The sequence below is a fragment of the Anopheles merus genome, chromosome 3R (genome assembly GCF_017562075.2).
Source record: "Anopheles merus strain MAF chromosome 3R, AmerM5.1, whole genome shotgun sequence".
Taxonomy (NCBI): Eukaryota; Metazoa; Arthropoda; class Insecta; order Diptera; family Culicidae; genus Anopheles; species Anopheles merus.
The window spans coordinates 2,563,383-2,586,458 of NC_054084.1; the positions used below are offsets into that span (position 1 = coordinate 2,563,383).

General features: G+C 47.4%; 1 protein-coding gene across 8 annotated transcripts; it reads right to left on the bottom strand.

Annotated features, from left to right (window-relative positions):
• Positions 1-878: 878 nt before the first annotated feature.
• LOC121596570 (paired amphipathic helix protein Sin3a) lies at positions 879-23,036 on the bottom strand. 8 transcript variants are annotated; one of them, XM_041921630.1, is made up of 11 exons: positions 22,443-23,036; positions 14,059-14,828; positions 10,553-13,974; positions 10,312-10,455; positions 9,774-10,020; positions 9,142-9,674; positions 8,727-9,056; positions 8,446-8,652; positions 7,879-8,355; positions 2,215-2,979; positions 879-2,085 (listed from the first exon to the last, which is right to left on the bottom strand). In XM_041921630.1, the coding sequence occupies exons 2-11, from the start codon at positions 14,333-14,335 to the stop codon at positions 1,846-1,848; spliced, it is 6,642 nt and encodes a 2,213-aa protein (XP_041777564.1). In that variant the 5' UTR covers positions 14,336-14,828; positions 22,443-23,036; the 3' UTR covers positions 879-1,845. The 8 variants fall into 8 exon arrangements, with proteins under 8 accessions (XP_041777564.1, XP_041777558.1, XP_041777563.1 ...); XM_041921624.1 differs by having other exon boundaries at positions 10,297-10,455; XM_041921629.1 differs by having other exon boundaries at positions 9,780-10,020; positions 10,297-10,455; positions 22,443-23,035.
• Positions 23,037-23,076: the final 40 nt, after the last annotated feature.

The window sequence follows — 23,076 nt, forward strand, 5'->3', positions numbered from 1 at the left end:
ACCTTTCCGGGGATGAAAAAGACACACATTCTACACATGGCCCTTCCCTTTCCCTGGTTAGAAATGGAATATGTGGATGAAGTGTCTATGTGTGTGTGTGTGACCAATGATCCCCCGTGTCTGAAGAGCATCACGCGTTTAACGTTAATCATCACAAGTAATTGTTTACCCGCTGTTTGTGTAGTAGGCTTATCTTTTACCATTTCTACGCCGCAATGTGTAATCCCTACTTGTTATCTTATTTAGTTATCAATGCTGTAGCTGCGTGCGCGGATATGTGTTTTAGCCGCCGCTTTCCTTAGCGCGAAGGATGATCGAATGAGATTTCATTTAAAATTTTAGTCCACATTCTATTGTAGCGCAACGCTACATACTTAAGCAACGTGTTATATTTTCGTTTAAGTTGTGTATTAGGTCAATTGTATGATTTTAAAAAGCAATATAATATATACGAATAAACCATTCTTTCAAGCAAATCGTAAGCATCCTTTTCTCATGATAGGGTTTTACAGGAGTTCTCATAGTTGTGGGACACTGCCTTGACTCTTATAGGAAACGAACTTCATAACTGTTGTTATGAGAAGGCTCCTTGGAAATTGCTGATAGATTTGTCAAACAAGGGTGTTATAGCATCCAATTCCCATTGCAATAAGTTCGTTTTACTTCAGAAAGAATCAAAAAAGTGTGCCACAGCTATGAGAACTCCTGCAAAACCCTTTATGTTGTGATATTAATTAAATGAACTCACCACCCATTTGGGAAACTTGGGGCAATGTTTTTCGCGGTTCATCGATTTTCACACATCAACCGTTGGTAATTTTCTGAATATTTCGAATGTTTTCGGCGCAAAAAGTTCAATCTATTCCTTTCATTTGTTAAATTTTCAATGCTGTTGTTTTGATTTTTCCAGCATCACGACTTACATTTATTTTCATGTTGTTCATTTGCACCTTGGTTGTCCAAGCCAGTGACATGTTTTTTTTCTAGCTAGACTGGCGGCTTCTTTTTGACCACCTTTTTGTTACCTTTTAACACTCACATTTTGCAGAACAGTGCTGCGTTGTTGAATCCACATTTGGTCGGTTGATTGCATGTTAAATGGTTGATGTAATGGACGGAAAGATTGCTCTTTTTATGAATCCTCGGTAACACACCTTCCGAGATCCACACTATCCTCCCGATCTCGCGCACTATTGTATCATCAATTTGACTTTCTCACACAAAGTAAAACGTTCTTATTTACACACACTCTCTTCTAGTAGCTCCATCTCGCATGCACCTCTTCTTAGCTAACTTATTTTTGTACGCAGTAAAAATATAAAAAAATAAAAGTTCTCTTCCCTCAACTCAACTCATCAACTTATCCTACTGATCAATCGCGCTCTCTTGTGAGCTGATGGGAGCTTATGTGCTATTTTGAAAACGTTTTTTCCTTAAATTGCCCTTTTAAAGGTATGCCCAACAGTACCTCTACGCGTACTGCCATACATTTCACGGATATTATTCAGCAAAGTACAACAATTGAATAACATTGAAAGAAAATCGAAGTTAAATAAAACATTATCATTGTGTAGTGATTCTCTTCGTACAATGATATTCTTTCCTTAATCTTAGTCTCGAATGAATAGGCACATGTCATACTTATTAGACGCGCACGAGTGTTTCTGGCTCATGCTTGAAAGTAAAAGTAATTATAGTACATTATGGTATTTTAGCAGAACACGGCTAAAAATGTGCTTCTTCGCTTGACATACCTTACACCTTTATACAGAATGAATATTTCATTCCATAAGGTATAGCGTCTGCCCACAGCACGGTGCATTCGTTTCGGTTTTCGCTATTTACCTACTCCATCATCATCTCTATTTGATCTACCTTATACCTATTGTAAGGCGCGTACGGAGTACGGCTCAATCCATTGTCTTGAACGATAACGGAGGTTGTGTTCTTCATGAGGTCCTGCCGCTTACCGAGCAACCAATCGACGCACATTGCCCGTTGGGAAGCGGTTACATGCTGATCCAGCCACGTATCCACCACCTTCTTAAACCTTTGGTTCATCCGTGTAGTAACGCGACAGTGGCTCTATAAATGGAATGGACGAAAAACAATGAACCCAATTATTGACTCATCTCCACACCCATTTGCGTGTAACTTTCTCTCTCACGGCATCAACTCCGCCTGTTCGCCCTCCTGCCGCCGGCCCCCACCTACCTTTCTTGAGCGTGTCAGTGCTCCAGGCCGATACATCGTGAAGTTCTTCTTCTGCACCTGGTTCGTCTTGAAGGTACGGCTCACTTTCATCTGCTCGCTATCATCGATGTAGAGCAGATTGCGATCCGCACCATTCATACACGGCAGCCGTTCGGGTGGTGGTGGTGGAGCCTTCTTCACGCCACTACCACCGAACCAGAGCGGATTGTCTAGCTGTTTGTTGGTGCTGCAAATGCTGTTATTGTTATTGATGTTGTTTAGATTGTTATTGTTGCCACTGCTAGCAGCTTTTCCGCCATTTCCACAGCTATCCCTCGTTGCCGAAGCAGCAGCAGCAGCAGCAGCAGGAGAAGATGAAGGATTCGTTTCTCCTTTCCCAGTAGTCGCACCACTTCCCTCTTCCTGGGAGGACTTGACTTTTCCGGTAGCACCGGTAGCTTCACTGGTTGAATCGTTTAGGGCACGTTGTTTTTCACCCTCCGTGCCGCCAACATTCGAATGTGAAAGCTGCTGCTTCGACCCATTACTCGTCGAGGAAGAGGAGAAGGAGGAGGAGGAGGAAGAATTTGCATCAGAAGCTTTCGCGTTTTTGCTACTGTTGGGGGAATTTTCTTCTCCAGCATCGCCCGCCTGCAGCTCCTTCAGCGTTGCCGGATTTCCCTCGATGTTGACCGAAATTTTCCCCACTGTGTGCCTTCGGCTGTGCCTTGCATTGCGGGACAGAAATACGGGCATACGCGTAGAGCCCACTAATTGCTGCGGTTTCTGAGTGGTCGAGAAGAGAGTGCAAATAACGCAACGAAACAAAAAAGCGTCACGGAAGTAGCGAAATGAAAATAGAAAAAGGAAAGAACAAAGAAAACGAGACACATACATTAATTGGTTTGCTGTCTATGATGGATCTTGCTTTCCTAGCAGCAAAATGATCATTTCGAGTGGTGGTCCCGCCGTTCGGGAAGGAGGGGCAATTTATCGATAACAATCGACGACACACGAACGGTCGAAAAGGAAGCGAGATACACTATCTGCACTAACAGGGTAAAAAGCGTCATAGATCAAACAGGATAACAGGTAGAAACACAAAAGAGGGGACAGAAGTTACATCAACAAATCAAGCGAAACGAAAGGAGCGCGACGAGACAAGGTAGGTGTACACACATTTTCCCCGAAAGATCACATTAAAAAGATCGCGTTAGTGTGATACAAATCAGAAAAATGCACCGACCCGACGATACATGCATGCATTAATAAAATACCGACACAACCAAATTACTATGCAAACACAAAAAGTAGTACACCAGTTTCATACCCAACCACCATTGTGCGTCATAGGAAGGAGACGATGATACTGGCTTGAACAAGCGCGCACAACACAACGCCTTGCAAAGTACGATTAGATGAAGTTAAAAACCATCTTCCCAAACAACACCCGGATTAGGAATGGATTACGTCTTGAAGAGTAGTAGTAGTGGATGAAGCATGAAGACAAATGGCAATTCGTTTGTAGTTTCTATAGCTCAATAGCATGTTCTTCTTTGCTGTACCAGGTCAAACGCATCAAACTCAACGAAATAATCAATACGAACAAAATGTCCCCTGTACTGACAAAAACTATGCTCTTCTTCAATGTTTTATTACTATCAAGACTGTTCTATTGTTCCACAGTAAAATTATAGTACACTATCGCATTTAGAACCCCTTTTGAATGTAGTAGTGTATATCACCACTGTGCAAGATAATGTAATTAAAATATTATTTTAAAACTCTAATTCAAACGCAACAAAGCTTCTACAATTTAATTCATGTAAACGAAAACAACACACATCGAATAAGGTAAAGAAAACTGCATCTCACTACCAACAACAATTACGCGCCTTGGAGAGTATAAATATAGTAGGTCAATAAAATAGTACGTAGGTTTGTGGCAAAAAGCTAGCTAAACTAGACATACAAGATTAAGAAACGTTAATTTAGTATAACTAAAATGATAAAAGAAATAACGGAATGCGCAACTTCTACTTCTTTTGGAAAGATTCGCCCATTAAGAGAATAAGAAAAGGCAAATAAATTTAAAAGTATATAAGTAGCAAACAAAATAGTAGTGCAAGCAGCAGTAATGAAAATAGAATAATGTAGAGAAAAAGAATGTAACGATTTCGAAGACAAATCTACTGGAAATGAAGAAAAAAAAAACACTAAAACGATTGTATTTTGATATTTTTTGTTTCAACATACCTATTTCGATAACAAACAAACGTGGTTCCCCCATTTATCAAGTCGCATTATCCCTCTGTTCTCCTCTGTTTTGCCTTTCTTATACTTGTATTATCGCTTAGTGCGAGCAACACCTTTCATGTAATCAAAGCATCACGCTGTGACCAGTCCACACTTCCATACGAAATGTTTAATCCATAATAAATGATAACATAAGCAAACTAATTGAAAACTAATATCATCAAATCAAACAAGCAGAATTATCTTTTCGTGAGCAATAACAAAAATAAAGAGAAAAATAATATATTTAGTGCACCACCAACACACTTACGATGAAGAAAACTTACTAAAACACAACAAATAATTGTGGCAACTCAAAACTACATTGGTTTCGGGTGTTTTTTTAATGTTTTGGTTTGAAGAAATACATGCAAAGGAAGACGCATGTGCAAGAAATAAACGAAATATTTTAGTATTTGCAGGTTTTGTTTTCTTATTGTTCATCTTTTGTGTTGAAACATTCAATCAGACAAGACAACGCACTGTTTTGCCCGCGTACGCACAGCAGCAGTTGACGATTCTGAGCGATTGGATTTGCATTATTTCCTCTAATTTTACTGATTCCTCCTTTTTACACTGCGTCGCCTTTACACCTCTCTGCTGTGAGCCGACATTAAAATTGCGGAAGAAATGTACGTTTTCGTGTGAGTCGTTTTGAGACGAATTATTACTCAAACATGATTTCGGAATTACTACTACATCAATTATCACCCATCATCATCTCTCTTACTACTCCTCCTTCTGTATAAAAACGGCATCCGCTTCGGTGCAAATAAGATACAATAATAATCTCTTCTTTCAATCTAATATTGCGAGTCAAGAAAGTGTACGTACGTACATATTTATGTAAAATACTGCTAATAACCACCACGCACACGCATTTCGCTTCCCCCGCGCAAGGTGTTTATATCTCGATCTCCAATATACTCTCATCATCTCAGCTAGAGGAAAGTTGAGAGAGTAAAACAAACTGGCGATATTTACACAAAGGACACATGAAGTTTTATGCCATTTCTCTCAGTCTCCTGTCAATATAGATAAAAATAATGCCTGCTTCACATATTTTTCGGAGATTGTGTCTTACGATTGTTATCATTCTACTTATTCACAAAGTTCTCGCCGCCTATACATCATCATTCATCATCGCTAATAGCGTTTTTTACTTTCTTTTTACACACACAATTAATTTACACACTGCGGCGCTGGGAGCAACACCCCGTGAGCTTTAATTACACACGGCTTTTCCATAAAATTATGCATGCGCATCCATACTAGCGCTGACCATTTCTAGTAGTTACACAATATTTGTTTTCTTGCAGTAGCAATTTCTCCTCCTCTCCATCTCGCCCCTAGACCGTGTTCTTCGGAGGAACATAACGTTTCTAATATGGCAAATTAACTAAATAATCGCACCACATTTCTCTCTGTACACTTATTTCTGGTTTTACTTGACCTTTTCTATTTTGAGACTTCCCCGTCCAACTTTATCACCTACTATTTACTGACTGTTACATTTCCCTCGTTAGGCAACGAAGTCTACCACCTCCACGGATTGATCCAATCACTACCACTGCTCCACAACCTCTGATGTGTTTGAATTAACATATTACTCCTCCCTCCACGTCACAACATCACAGTCCTCTGCGGCATTGCTGGATATGAGAACAAGAGCCTTCCTGCTTTTATCACCTGCTGCCCGAAGAAACCGAACTTCGAACGCAACAGAAAGAAGCGAACGATTGACACAGATCGTTCAACAATTCCAGGGAGTTTAGAATTACTGCTGTTTAGTTATTAAAATGACTCGAATAGGTCTCGTTTGTCTGAATGTATTTGATGGTGCTTCTGCCGAACAGACAGACAGGAAGAGAGGAAGGAACTCTTTTGGCAATAGATAGAGATTTCGAACTTTTTAAAACAACCACAGCACAATGCTTTCTGATCCAAAAATAAATAAAACTTTACCACGAGGAATGATAGTTTAAATGGAAAACAGGGTAAAAGAAACGGAAATCACATCGATCCCGAGCACTGCTCGATCTTTTCGAGGATCAGTATTATTTTAACAAACGTCCACACTAGTGAAATTGCTTTAAATTTCCTGTTCTGCTCACCTACGCCTATCTTTTGGAGTTGATTTAATCAAGTTGAATGTGTTAGGTTGCGAAAGGTTGCGAATAGAGCAGCGCAATCTGGACTCGAAACGATTGAAACTGTTGCATCAATCAATTGACACGCAAATTTAACCGACTAGCCCCAGTTCAAACCCTCACAATAGTCAGTTTCCTGCTGCACATCTATTTTACATTCCTTACTCCCACATGAATGTAAAGATCTGGACTGATGCGGTATGCTCACTAGTAGTAGTAGGGATAGCACGAGTAGTGGGGAGTAGGGTACAAGATGCTGAGGGTGGTGTCACGTTCGTCTCCTGTGTTAAGTTCGTTTTGATTCGCAACTATTAACGCAACTCATTGTGTGTGTGTGTGTGTAGTAAGCTTTGCTCAATTGTTTACATTAAACGTTTTGTTTGACCTGGCACAGAAAAAAAAGATTGTTAAAAGAGAAGAAGAGGTACGAAGAAAAAAAGCTTAAATTAGTCAAACGTATTTGGAAGAGAGCGAGAGAGAGAGCACTTTCGATTGTTGGTGTACGATGGAAGTAGTGAATGAATGGTAGGTAATTCGAAGTTGCGCTTTTAGTTGATGGCAAATTGGTGGATCGCGCTTTAACATCGGCTGCAAAGGTCGACAACTCTTCTGTCGATTGTTACTAACAGTACAACATATATTACACGAATGAACACAACAGAAGAACCAAGGAAAATAACTCAATTACTATGAACCCTCGCAGTGCTAGTTGTAGTAGTAGTAGTAGTTGGTGTTTGTAACAAATGATTCCCGCCCTATTCGCCTCTGGCTTACCATGACGAAAACTAAAACATTAAACCCAAATGTAAAGGAAAAAAAAAACAGAATCAACAACGATAACAAAAACACAGTAAAAGTAAAGCGTGTATCCAACCGGCACGTGCAGGGGGAGTTGTTATTGCAGCAATATTTACACAACAAGCGCAACTGGCGTCTTTCTGACTATAACGAAATAGTGCGTCGTTCCCACCAATCCGCCATCCAATGTCCAGGAAATGGGCTAGCCTTCACACACCACTTAAATTAGTTTTTAAAAGTGCAACAAACAAATTTTCCAGCTGTCACGCACACACATACGCACACACACACGCACAATCGGGATAGGAAAACAGACGTCCTAACCACACACAGGCCTCTCTTCAATCGATTTGCGCTCACACACATGTTTTTTTTTCTGAAGCTGTGTGTTGAGGTTTTACAATCGTTAGTTTTTGCTACTACTACTACCACTACTACTTACCAGCTCGACGTCGGGAGTTTCCGTTTTCACCTCAGCATTTCCAGTGTTTCCACCAGTGGCACTGTTGCTGCTGCTGCTACTGTTTGTTGTTCCGGCGGGTGTGCTGTTGTTGTGATTATTGTTTCCACCACTACTACTGCCGCTACTCGAGTTCACCGATGCACCAGTTTCCACCACACCACTTCCACCACCACTACTACCAACACCACCCGCACCACCGGCGACACTACTTCCACTAGCTGCGGCGTTTGCAGCAGCAACACTTCCACCACCACTACCTACGCCACCACCACCTCCACCACTGCCACCACCACCACCACCACCGCCTCCACCACTATCACTTCCGGTACCAGTGGCGGCTGGGTTTGAGAGACGATTGACGTAGGAGCCGTAGGCTTGCGTGCTGGCGAAGTTGTTAGCCGTGTCGTCCGACTCAGTGTCCAGCAGCTCGATCGTTACCCGGCAATCGATTTTGTACTGTTAGGAAAAGAACATAGATGCAAAATTAAAATCGGAAATTTCGGCGCCTGGCATCAGCCGCACGAGTCCCTCTCCACCGACACTTACAATGTAGATTTTGAAACAGTTTTCATCTTGCAGTGCAGCTTCCGCCTTGCGCTGATATGCCAGCTCGGCCGCGATCCGCCGGTTAGCTGTCCGGCACAGGCCACCGGCACCACCCCTTCTTTGCTCGGCCTGGAACAATTCTACACACTCCAGTGCTCCCCGTTCCGTGACGCAGTGTTGTAACTGTCGTACCGCGTTTTGTACAACCTAGTAATTGAAACAATACATTTAGCTGCCGTCGTAAACTGTGTGTTCGTGAGCATCATCTAAGCTCTACTTACCCGATCGAGTGTAAATGCAATATAGGCGTGAATGCCAAACATCTCCCGCAGCGTGTCTTCGTAGCTGCTCGATTCCATATTGCCATCGAGCAGGTTTTTCAACATGTCCAGGAAAATGTTGTAGTACTCCTCGATACGGATTTCACTCTTCGGCTTTAACCGTAACGCGGTAGCGGTACTGTTGTTCCGGGTGCTCTCGTATGCACGCTCCTCTGCCGCGATTATCTGAGCGCGCTCGTAGATCGAACGCAAACGCTCGCACAGTATCGCGTGCAACCGCAGGAACAGGTACCAACTGTTGTTAGTGAAAAATAGCGTATATGCTTCTTCCTGTGAATGAAACGAGAAAAAAACACACATACAAACTAGTACGTTGGTACGCGCAACAAAAGCAATGCTCCTCGCCTCTACGTACGATATGTTTGCTGATGGCGTGCGGTGGTAACGGAGGGCTCATCGGCTGCTGCCCAGTGGTTCCAGAGCTCGCGGAAGCCGGATCCTGCATCATAGATGCATCGCTTTCCTCTTTAATTTCTATCTTTATTGTCGTCGACTTATCCGTGGAGCTGTCGTCGTTTCCGCTTGCGGTATTGCTGCTTCCATTGCCGTCTTCCTTCGTTCGGGAGGCTTCGGCGCCCGATGAAGACACCGTCGCGGATGAGGAAGTAGCCGATTGCAGATCAGCGGAAGTTGAAGACATTGAGACTGTTTTCGTGCCACCGTTGCCACCTTCCCCATCCTTGCCGGTTACTTCCGATACACTCGTGCTGGTCGCTGACGTATCGGTGGAGGTAGCCGCGCCCGAAGCATTACTGGATGGATTGCAATTGCTAGTTGAATTGCTACCAGAAAAGCTCGGGACATTGCTGGACGATTTTTTACCGCTGCTAGACGATTTGCCTGCGCTGCTAACCTCCTCATCTTGTTCCATCTCCGTATCTTTATCATCTAAAAGGTAAGAGAGCAAGACACAGAGCAACAATTATAGAATGTGGTGAAATGGAGAAGAGCTGAGATTGGCCAAAAAATGAAAGAATAAAAACGCACTCTTACCCTCTTCTCGCTCGTCTTCACTGAGCTGCTGACGAGGAGCGAAAAATAGATCCGGCACAAACTGCCGCAGGATGTGCTTTATCCGTGCCTTCTCCTGCTTTTGGATGCCCGTCTGCCGTTTCACGTGGTGTATCAGCAGGTTTGCAGCATCTTCCAGTATTGTCTTGTCTTTGTATGGTATGGTCATATGAGGCCCACTGGCCTGCGGGACGGCCGCTGCATCGTCGTTCTGCTCATGGCGCTACGTAGAGAGGTAATTGGTAAGTGTATAACAAAATTAGCTTCCGTTCAAATTGTTCACAGAAAGTTCATTTAATGCACTATATGTCACCCGCCGTTTCTACAAATACACACGAACACAAACTTAAAGACACACACGCGCGCAAAAGACTAATTATTACCGAACGAAATTCAACTGTTACTCTACTTTTCTAAGTGTGTGTACTTTTCAACGTCATAAACGACAAAGATGACATGAATCAAACCATTATATTAAACTGGGGACGATCGTGTTTACCTTCATGTAACTCACCTCATCAAAAAGTGTCTCAATTTCATTGAACAAACTTTTCGATCGGAGGGCTTTAATGTCGGTCTGCTTGAAGTTGATACCCTGGTGGTCCAAGGATTTCAGGTAGTACTTTTCGTTTTGCTCTCGCCATTGCTTGTTGAAACTCTGCGGAAGGAAAGGACCATGAAACAAATGTAAATATTCAACCATAGTAATTCCGGTGTTTCATCTGCAAAATCTTGCTTTTAGTGTCTCTTCTTACCTTCTGTGCTTCTCGCCATTCTTCCTCCTTGGCTTTCATGCGTCGCAACACGACCGGTACGGCCACCGATGGGTTCTTCTTCAGCCCCTGTATGATGTCGGCGGCTTTATCGCCATAGATGCGCCTCAGAGCGCGCTGGTGTATCGTGGTTGACGTTCCGCCCAGACAGTCGTCCAATCGGAACCGGCTCACTTCATCCTGCGACATGCGCGTCAGCTTCTTCTGCACGCCTTCCAGCACTCGAATGGTGGCACTGTTCGTCTCGATGACCACATCCAGCTCGAAGCGCTCATCCTCACACCGGTAAATGAACTCCTCGTACTGCGTCTTGCGCGACGTCACGAACGTGGAGTCTTCGGCCCAGGTCGGGAAGGACACCCACGTGTCGTTTAGCACGTCCCGGCAGAGGTTCGTTCGGCCGGAGCACTTCACACCTTCGTGAGATTTGGGCAGCGCGCAGTAGCTCGCACCGAGCCGCTTGCACGTCGACAAATCGACATCCGCGGCCAGCTCGCTCTGCGTGCGATCGCGATCCTGGCGGGCGGCGGCCGCAGCCGCTGCCGTGAGCGGTATGCAATCGTTCGCCGCCCCACCACCGACCCCGGTGGACGGGCCGAGGAAGTCCTGGAACCACTTTAGCAGATCGGGAAACCGGTTCAGGAACGGCGAAACCAGCGTCTGTAGCTCCATCTTGGACACGATCTCCTGATTGTAGAGCGTCAGGCAGCGTAGGAAGTCTTCGTACACGTCCGGACTGCGCAGCGCTTTGCGGACCTTGTCGAAGAACGCATAATCGTTCAGCGTACCGTACTTGGACGCTTCTGCCAGCGACACGTCCCTGCAGATGGGCTTGTGCCGCTTGATCGGCGGCGGGCCGCTGCCGTCGCCACGATCGCGCGACGAGCTCATGTTGTTACTGTGGCCAGCCGGGCCGCCCGGACCCACCAGCCCGATCTGGCCCGATGCGTAGGAAGGCGATCGTTTGATCGCGTTTATACCGCCGCCGCTACCACCTCCTCCAACATTCGCCGACACCAGATTTGCCATCACGCTCGGCACTACGTTGGGGCCCGCTCCGGGTGGAAGTACGCTTCCGCCTACCATGGCACCAGTGGCATTCATCGTGGCGATCGATGCACCATGAATGTACTTCGCATTCATTCCACCTCCGCCGACACCTCCCACCCCACCACTGCCGGGTCCACTGCCGACGCCGCCCATGTGATTGCGATCCTTTTCCAACATGACCGCGGCGGTACCGACAATGTTGCCGCCGGCAGTCCGAATGGCACCACTGCTCACAGAGATGGTGCTGCCCGGCGGCATACCTCCACCGACTCCCGACCCATGGATGCTGATGCCATCGGTGCCCATCGTCGAAAAGTCGCGCTCTTGCTGCAGACGACCCATGTTGGCCGGCTGCATACTGTTGTACACCTTCAAGTTGGCTATTCCTGCACCACTTCCCACGCCTGCCAAGTTGGAATTGCCCAGCTTTTTGCCACCGCCGCCACCGCCGTGCACCGCTGGCCCGGAAGCACCGCTCCCTAGACCAACAATACCCGCCGTGCCGGCTGGCACTCCCAACTGCTGCTGCTGAGGCTGCTGCTGTTGTTGCTGCTGCTGTTGCTGTTGCTGCTGCTGCTGTTGCTGCTGCTGTTGATGCTGGTGGTCGTGCATCGAGGCGTTCACCACCAAATTATGCGAATTGTTCTTGCCCGAGGCCAGGTGGTGCTGCTGCATGGCCGCCTGGTTGTGGTGGCTGGTCGCGTCGGGCAGGAATTGCCCAAACTCTCGCAGCAGATCCTCCTGATTGTCGAACAGCTGCGCCACCTGCGTGTACACCTCCGCCTCGGTCAGCTGCTTCGCGCTCGTCATGCAACCGCTCTGGGCTCCCTCCTTGTACGTTTTCTGCTCCTTCTGGTAGGTGTGCAGAATCTCGAGGAAGCGTTTGTACTTTTCTGGCTGCGTGTGGAATCGGTTTTTGATTTTGTTCACGTACGTAATGGCATGATTGAACTCGACTGGCTGGTTAGCGGTGGCCGTGGGCGTCGGCACCACCGTCGTCGTGACGGTCGCCGTCTGCGCCTCCGGCGGCGGCTGCACCTGCTGCATCGTCGTCTGCTGGTGGTGCTGCACCTGTGTCGGTGCGGTCACCATGCCCGCCGGCACCATCCCTGTCCCGGCAGCTCCCGTTCCCTGCTGCTGCTGTTGCGAGATAATCTGCTGCGTTAATATCCGATGTATGTTGGACGGCGTTGCCTGGCCCGTCACAACCGTTGCGCCGGCTGTTCCTCCGCCGGTCGTAGCGTCTACCGCCGACACCACTGTAGTGGACGACGCCGTAGAGGCGGTAACGCCCGTCGGCAGGCTGGCATTGCTGGCGACCGAACCGGTGGATATCGTCCGTTCGCGGTGATGGTCACTGCGCGAGGAGAAATTCTGCGCCACTTGCGGCCCGGATGCTCCCCCGGTCGTTGTCGTGGTGGCCGTTAACGTTTGCGCGTTCTGTGCCGTCGCCGGGCTAGCGTTACCTCCCGCCGTGCCACCCGTCGGTTGCTGCAACGGTGTGCCGCCGTGAATGGGAACGCTAGCGCCTGGCGCTGCGGTGGCCGCATGCCCACCGCCGTAGGCCATGAGATTTACGGCTCCGGTCGTGCCGGAAGCGTTCCCGACTGAGCTCGCGGTTACAACGGTCGTTCCGCCCGCCCCACTTCCGGGCCCACCGGTCGCTATCTGACCGCCGCCCTGAAAGATCGTGTTGTACTTGTGCGGTGAGGGTTGCGGCGCTACGGACGCACCGGACGATGCCGTCGGCGGCACCGACACGGACACCTGGAACAGGTAGCAGCCTTGGTCGTTCGCCTGCACCTCGATCTTGTATCCCGGCGGCAGGAACGTGTTGAATCCAACGATCAGCTCCGGATGGCCCCGGAACAGGTTGGACACTCGCTGGATGACGCCGGGCGTGTCGATACTTTGCGATTTGAACTCTTTCATGATGTCGAGGAAATCATTGTACACCTGGGGCTGATTGCCAAAGCGGAACTTCACCTGGTCGAGATAGCTGAGCGCGTCCTCCACCTTCAACCGCTGCAGCTGGGCCTGCCCCTGGGGCGGAGGAGGCGGCGGGCCCTGTGCCGCACCACCGCCTCCTCCTGGCAGGACGCCCGGCGACATGCTGGTCGTTATAACCTGCTGTCCTCCTCCTCCTCCTGCGGTTACACCGCCGCTGCTTACTACGGAACTGTTACTGTTTGCCGTTCCCGCGTTCGTCGCGACGGCCGTGGCATTAACCACGGTGCTTTTGTGGGTTGGGCCGCGCACTTGACTCGACGCGTTCACCACGTGGATTTGCTGCTGCTGTGGATTCGTTGTTTGCTGTGTTTTTACCAAATTGCTTCCAAGCGTGGTGTTATAAGCTGTAAATAGAAACCGACCCAAATGTTAGTTCGATCAGATGCAACACTAGGCGGCGCTGCAACCTATTTCTACTAGACACTTACTGGTTGTGTACTGGACACTGGTGGCCTGCTGTGGTGCGACCAGCTGGGTCCCTTGCTGTTGCTGCTGCTGCTGGGTGCTAAGATTAGTCACGGAATTGACTGAATCGGGCGGCGTGGCCGTCTTTATGACATTCGGCGGAATCTGGTACTGTATGGTCGTGCCAGTGCTGCTGGCAACATTGTGCGGTTGCGTTGTCGTGATAATGCGCTGCTGTCCCGTCGGAGGCTGAACCCGCGGTTGCCCGAATTGTATCTCTTCCGTTCTCCCGCGCTTCATCGTGGGTTCATTTTCTGTTCGTTTAACTCTTCTTCTCTGCTTCTCTACTACAAATATGGGGCTCCTTCCTCTACTAGCTTTACACTGTGCGCTACAACTTACGCTAAACCCCAGAAGCACTACACTAAATGCCTTTTATGCAGCCCCCCGCAGAGTAGGCTGGGTTCACTCGCGCAATGTACTACTACTGCAGATAGATGAGGGTTCTTTTTTGTTTTTCATTTCTTCCTTCACAAACATGCATCACCGCCTTTCCGCACAAACACACACACACACACACAACCGATTTGTTTGCCACACTCACTCAAATGCTCTACGCCACCGCTTCAATGTTCTTGTTTCTATTACACCTTTGTCAATCCGTATATTGTTCAAAGAATTCTGCAGTCCTCTCCGACACTTTGGCCGCTTTATACTCATTTGCACAAGATAAATTTACCATAAAAAATGGTTTGCACGCCGATAAAGGGTCACCACCCAACGCCAATGAACGCTGCAATTGGAAAAAGGAAATGAAAAAGAAGATATATTAGCAATACTGCAGCTTTAACGACAACTGAAGTTCTTTTATCAAAAGGGTAAATAATATACACAACATTGTGAATTTTTGTCTTTGTAAGGACGCTACCCTATTTTCGAGTAACAACATATCTGGCAGAAAAATAATGTTTCTTTGTTTCTTTCCCATTCTCTCGGCGAAACTCGAGGCTCGATGATGATGGTGATATCGGGGAGATACTGCTACTCTCTTTCTCTATTTGTTTCGATTTCGCTCTATTTCTCTTGATCAACAAAGGAGAACCAAAACGTTGCCACACTTCTCGTTTTATCACGGCACATTAGAAGAAGAGAAGTTCCCCCTATCATTATTAGCTTCAACAACACGAAACAAGAGCGCTTTCGGCACACGAAACAAGAGTGAAACATCTGTTTGAACGGAAAATATTTGGATCGATTAGCTAACACGCTCTGCCTCTGTTCTGCCTTCAATCTTCCGCCCGGAGCTTTTCTCTTTCTCACACGCAACACAACATTTTGCATCGGAGAAGACTCCCGGGACGAAGATGGACCGGACCTGCGCACTGTAATCACCGTCACATTCGGCGAGTACGTTTCGGCGGAGCTATGGTGTTATCCTTTTTCGCTTCCGGGCGTCCTAAGGAGAGTAAAACATTGCTTGTGGAGGTCATTTTATGACAATGACAGTGGCAAATCGTAGTTGCACAATTACTCATAATGCGAGTAATAGCCTCCCGAACGTTTCAGTGACCTTTGTAGGCAAGTGATGAAAAACTGGTTCAGTATCATTATGTGTTTTCTTTCCCTAAACAAGACGGATACTCGGCAATTATGCGTTTACACATGAAAACCGCGCTGAAAAGAGCTTCGCGCAAATTGGAACCTCTCTCCCGGCTTGGCTTTCCCGAAAACCCAGCAGCAGCAACTAAAATGACCTCTCGTGCTCTCTCTTTCTTGCTGCTGTCTAACAAACACTAACCCATTGAACCGGTATTTCCTGCGTTAGTGTGTGCAGCCACACACATCCTGCACCAACCAGTGCATTTCCGTCGAACGGCCGCCCGCGATTTGATGCGCGTTTATTGGGCGGACACAACATCCGCCACCACCACCGCCTCCCCGCTCTAGTGGGAACCTGTGCCTTTCCAACTGGATTGGGGATGGTGAATGTGTCGCGCATATCGTGCTGTGAGAGTGTGTCTCGCTGGTTGGCGGTGCATTACTAACATTTAACCTCGGAGAGAAAGAGACACTCATGTGTGCATGTGAATGTGCATTTTAGCGGTGCACAGCGCGCGTCATCCTGTTGTGCTCTTGGCCGAGGGGCAGATTTTCGTCCGTGCGCCGATACACTATTCGTATTGAACTATAGAGCGCGCCTTGCTTTTGCTTCCCTCCGGGTTACGATGAGATACACACACACAACAAATATTACACAACCGTTCAATTCTCTTTTTAACACAAAGGCTTCGCTTTCAGGCGGAGCAGATGATGGGGTTTCAAAAGCGAGTTTTAATGAAGCTTGCAATTTTTATAAGTAACATAACTTACATCCTTTACTGCATGAATTTGTACTCCCTGTTAAAACACAATGTAACAAGTATCAAGCGGTATATAAAATGGCAACTATGATTTGGCGTAACTTGCCCCGCAAATATGCTCGCCGGAACGCACTTCCAAGGGCTTGATTGTGCACTTCCAGACACTGCACAATGCCACAGCATCCTCAGCACCGTTGCCGCAATTCGACACAGAGACAGTATTATCACACTCCTTTCCAGTAGCAGCAACGACGGAGGAGGCTGTGCGTACGAGAGCATTCGTTACAGGTATTTGTGTTTGTAACATGGCACAGAGGAGAATGGAGATTATTACACGAGAACCGCCGTTCTGTGAACAACATACCATGCGAGAAGAGCATCCGCGAGAGTTGGCGGAGTCGCAATGAAGCGGTGCTTTCTTCAACATGCAAACTTTCCTCATCGCTAACGGAGAAAATTGGCAGCTTTATGCCACACATAGAACACGGAACATTGGAGCATCTTGCAGTTATGAAATGCTGTTCTTTTGCGTTTGAGATGTACAAACGAAAGCATTTGGGGGAGCCTTTTCACTCGACCAGATGAAAAGCAGAGTGGCTGGCTACACAACAAAGCACATCTTACTATACAAGTTTTACCCACAACGCATCATCATCTCGCTCATCAGGCATTCCGAGTTTTCACCGTTTTTTTCTTCTCTCGTTGGTCTCTCGCGTTCACCAACACTTGCTCTTCTCTCACGGCACCAAGTTTGAAGCGCGTTAGCTCACGCACATTCGTAACAATGTTGCTTTGACTGGTCACTGCGGGAAAAAAGGCGCGGATTGCCCCGATGTGTAGTAGTCTCGCACAGACAAACCAAAACCTACTTTGTGTTCCCGTTTGGCTCTTTACACTCGTATAAACGTTGTCTAAGCATCACAATTTCATCGCCATTTGTAATCATCTACACAAAAGCGACACCTTGCGTGGCACACCGCTGGATGCTTTTTCTGTTGCCTTATAGTAGGCAACTTTTTCTTCCACTTTCCACTTCTGACCCACATAGCAAAACTAGATTCACGATCATGTTTAACACCCTTGTTGCAACCCCCCTCCCCCTCCCCCCCCCCCCTGGCCCTCTGCTCGCTCTCTGCTGGCTCCAACAAAATCCTCCTGCGTGTGAAGTGTTGCTATGGTAACGCGGGAGGGCGGCAGGGTGGTTTGATAGAAAATATTCCATGCACCTCCAGACAGACCACACAACCAGGGCACACACTTACTCCACAATTACGTATTCGTGAGAGATGTGTATTTTTCACTTTTGTCAGCCGATTGCAGTACACGCGCGCGTTCTACGCATTTTAACTTGAAAACGCTCAGCTTGGAATGATACGCCAGCGTACGCCACCAGAGTCAGCGAGACAACCAAGTCAAACCATCATAGCTTCCTCCACCATCCTCTCCTTCCGCCCTACGCAAGCTCCTCTTCTACACACACACACGCATAGTGACTCACACACAGCCACCTAGAATATTCACCTCCAATTGGACCAAATAGCACAACGCCGAGAAGGAGGCCAACACCGTCAGCAACGTCCTCTGGCCTCCAACCAGGCCAAGGCGGTAAACATGGGCCAAGGCGCGCCGAACGAGAGAAAACAAGGGACCGAGCGAGCGATAGACAGAGAAAGAGCCATAAAGGGAGAAAGAGCGCGAGTGACAGACACAGAGCGGGAAAGAAATACTTCCTTCACGCTGTGTGCGTGAGATTCACACACACTTTACAAAGGGTGATTGCGTTTTCACTGCGAGAAACGAACCCTGCTGGGATGGGAAGTGTGCGTGTGTTGGTGTGTTGAACGCACTTCACTGTGTTAGTGGTCTAAGGCAAAGGCGGCCGTTTTTCGTCTCTCCTAGCTTCTGCTGGCTGGCTGCCGCCCCTGCTGCTGCTAGAGCTTGTTGAAACCGCTTTTTGCTTCTCTTTGAGGGTGGCGCAGTGGGGGCTTGGGCCACACGCATGCAGAAACACGACAAAACATGAACAAGCTCGGCTGGAGTCGCAACGATTCAAACCAAAACTAACATTTATCTTTAAAATTTGTCATGAAATTTGATAAACTTTGTCGGCAAATTAGTTACATTCCGGTTTATAAGTCAATTCGAGTTTAGAAATCATTAAAAATATTGCATTTCTTCAAGCTGAAATAACAATGCACTCGTTCACTAGCGATTATTCAGGGTACAAAAAATGCAATTTTGCGTGAATGATAATTTTCATACTATTTGAAGTAGAAACATATTTTTTTACTCTGTACATTCCAATTGCAAAGCGATAGCACACGCAAACACACACATACTTTTCCGCTTCAAACTAATGCACACGCACACACTGTCATATACGCAACACCATACCACCGGTCTGCGCTATTTCATTTTACCTTCCTTAACCCGACCCAACGCCACAAAACGATAAAGAGAATCGCAATACGAAATAAACGACTAACGATCGAGAGAGAGAGAGAGAGAGAGAGAGAGAGAGAGAGAGAGAAAGAGAGATAAAAACCTATCTTTGCTCTCGTTCAGTGCACACGGGTTTCTGTGTGGTGGTGTGAAAAAATCAGTCCACGCTCCCGCGCGCGATATTTCCCGCTCTCACCACTACACACGAAGCACACGCAACGCACATATTCAAACTTGCGCGCTTGTGCTAATGTGCCAGGAGGTACAGTACGCGTCACGAGAATGAGAAAACGCAGTTCGCTGCTGCTCTGCGCGACAATCCAAAGAATCCAATAGGAAAATAATATTACCGTACCGGAACCAAACCGAAACCGTCCACGGAAGACAAGGGGCGAGTGGCACGGGGCGGCGCGCGTCACTGGTTGCCGTGAACAAGCGCGGTCGGAGAAGTACGGAGGAGGGGGGAGAAGTCGATTCGAGTCGCAAAAATTGAATATATGGAGTGTGTGTAAAAGGCTAAATAACCTCCCTATATTAAAATTCATCCATGGTGTGGCGGAGGTGGCAACAACGGCAACATCATCACTGTGTGTCCTTGTGTGCTGTGTAATATCGTTTTCACGCACAAACCACACTCTCGTTTGTATGGAGCCCGCCGCCATACACCCCACCCCCAGGATAACCTCTTTTTATCACACAGTTTTCGTGATGCAGCACACCCCACCAATAGCATAACCGCAACATATTATGATTGTGGCCACCAGAGAGGACGTGTTATTAAATGGCAGCAATATTATTGCGTTTATCATGACCGAAGGGAATCACAAGCACAGCTCAACACACCACCAAATGATGCACACGTACTGCACACACACCCACATACACACAAGCACTGGCTGGTTGTCAAAAGTGGCAAAGAAGAAATGCTTAGAAAAGCTATTTCAACCCAAGAACAGCGGCTTCGAAAAAATTGAATAGCTCACCTGTAGGAAAAACACACTGCATCAACCATAGCAAACGAACTAATAATTCAAGATGCCACCAGGCACATCACACTGCTTTCCTTCTTTTCCTGTGTGGATAATGTTTTGCCTTAAACTTTCAGCTCATGTGGGAAATCACACATCTTCCTCTAAACACTAATCACATTCCTCAAAGGAACATTTTTCGTCCACTACTTTCAAACACATCCCGTGACACGGAGCGGGCACAAAATGGGACTTTTCTTCTTCGCTTACGCGACGCGTCTCAATCGCACGAACAGCCGGATGAAAAGCTGCCTCTGCTGCTGCTGCTGCTGCTGCCTTTCCTACTACTACTGCCAACCACTCTGCCCTTTTTTTCTTTTCATGACGACGACGACGATTAAGGCGACGACTGCGGAAAAGATGACAACGAAGGCCAGCAGAGCGGGAGCGGAGGAATCGCTCTGTGTTTGAAGGTAGCAAACACACACACACACACACACACACTATTGAAGACTGTTCAGCACGCGCCTGTCACGCACACACTCAACCCGAAGCTACCGTACTGAACTGTCAGTAACGGCGTTACTCTGACATTACGGCTACGATGTTTGAGTTGCCCAACCTCAAGGGACGGGTGGATTGGTGCAAATTTCAACAGCTAAATTCAATCGTGATAAACCACGAAAACCGTACTGTGCTTCTAATCGCATTTGATTCTCGAGGATTACTGTCGTTCTTTTTCTTCTTCTTTTTATTCCTGCCCCTAACCTCATTCGCGATGTCTACTCTCGCACGGTTGTAAACCCGCCCGCCGGCGTTTAAAAATATATCCGAGTTTGTCAATTTCGACCGACACACATCTATGCAATGCAGTGTCATTCTTTTTCTTTACTTTTCTGCTTCGCTGTGTGTGACTCAACAAACGCTCCCGAGTTACTTTTCCCCATAGATTTTCCCCACTGACCACAAAGTGCAGGAACAGCAATCGGCGAAAAAGGTAATCCCACTGTAAAGGAAGATTCGATCCGGAGGCGAAGAATTAAAAACGAAAAACCTGACATACTGAATCAAGGTGCTATTTTGTAATGGTGTGGTTTTTTTATCAGCAGAAACTACAATGTGGCGTGCCACACACTACACCGTCGTCAGACACAAAATAATCAAGTATCTAATCACACACACACGCCGTCAGAGTGCTGCTGAACGACACCCATTTGCCACGGTGGCGGCGGTCAGGACAGCACAGCACTCGATGTGTGGCGTGTGTGCTGCTGCTGCTGCTGCTGATGTGCGAAAGCAAACATGTGGACAATTCACGTTCACGTCCGCTCAATCCGTGCGCAACACAACCAAATAGCATATGCCACCACCTCGAGAACTGCTGCCGCACACGATGATCAAGCTCCGTTCGGCCTACTAGATGCACAGGCAGGGCACTTTTTGTTTACCTAGAGTGTGCACATTCCGGACTGTTCTAATCTTGATCACTCGGATGCGTTTAGCACACAGCAAGGGATTCTTCCACACACAGCGCCAAAGAATCTAATTTACATAACAAACGGGCTGGCGGGAGAGGTGGAGGAGGGATCCGAGAGGAAGCCGCCAAGTCCGTCTGTTAAAACACAAAAAGCCAAATACGGCGATACCCTTTCATACTCTGGCATGATCATTTTCTCTCATAATAGCTGAGGCGAAAGGTTCTGTTTTGAAAGTGCACACACACACACATACTCTCACACCGACCGAGCTATAATACACACACACACAACCGAAGTACACAATCATTACACTATCTATCACATTGGGAAAGAAAATTGTTGATCAAAAAGAGAGTAAGCTGCAGCTAATTCCAACAGTATTCAACAAACACCCAGCGGATCAGGGCATTCTATTCAGGGTAGAGGACGGGAACGGGGGACGAGATGCGGCAAAATGATACACCTCTCACACTCTTCTTCCCCCCCCCCCCCCCCCTTTTCCTACGACTGGCTACACTTCCTATCCAGCTTCACTTACGAATCCTCACCCGCCGCCTCATTATGACTATTATTATCTTTCTATCTATTACGCATGCAGCCGCCGATTGGACGAGCGCGGCCGACACACCAAATAAAAGTTGCTACCTTGCGCGCCGCAAAACCGGGAAAAAACAAAATGGCGCGTGAAAGTTATTTTTCTTGTTCTTTTATTTTGCTTGCATCAGATGGTAACGGCTCGTGTACGTATATGGCGGTGTGCTTTCGTAGTGTGCGTGTGTTTCAACCCTAGCGCTAGCGAGGTGTGTGTGTGTGAGCGAGTGCTGCTCGCTGCTCACACTCCGTACCACACACTTCCGCTCGCTGCCCACCTTCCACAGCTAACCTTTTCCGTCCTTTTGCCCACGAACGCAGCGCAAATGTGGGTACAGCCACGACGAACGAAAAACACTCCTCCTGACAACCGCATCTAAATGGAGCGGGCAAGTGAATGAGAATCTGGCCCCCAAAACATGCATTCCGCTCGTAAAGGCAGGACAATTTCCGCAGATTTGGAAAAGACGCCACCGCCAGTGAGGTATCGTCGTTTTTTTGGTCTTCCACAAGGGCAGCACGCTTTCATAAGAGGCTGTGAGAACAAGACTACAATGTGGAAACCTACCTTGAAGGTGAATGATGATGGCATGTATCATTTGCTTGCTGGTGGTGCTGTGGTGTATCTGCTACATTACGAGCTGTGGCTGTGATCGGGTTTGATGTGAACCAAATGCGGACATTTCGCACATGCTGCTCCCGCTGCTGCTGCTGCTGCTGCTTCTAGTGGCCCATTCAGCGCTGTGGTGCCTGTAGAGTTTCACGGCCGCCAAGAAGGCAATTTTGGCCCTTAAAACCAAACTACCAAACCACCGACCGCATCGACCGACCGAAAGCAGAGTACAGCATCGGCGGAACAGAGATTTCTCACGCGCGTAATTATCGCAAAACGCGACGGACACACAGACACAGCACACCACCGAACGCCAAATGCACATGCACACGAATCGTCTCGGACGCCGTCCACCTAGAATAATCACGCAAAACCACGCTTCTGGCTGTTGGCAATAGCGAACAACGAACACCTTTCACTGAATGCTTCGATTTTCACTTGAAATTCATATGCAAAATTCACTTTTCCGTCGTCACTCGCCTTCGAGGAGGAAGCTGCCAGCCGATAGGAAGATCAATTTGTTCTCGCAGCGCAAACATCAAAATGAACCTGGACGAGGTTGGCCAACTGACCGCGAGTGTACTGTCAA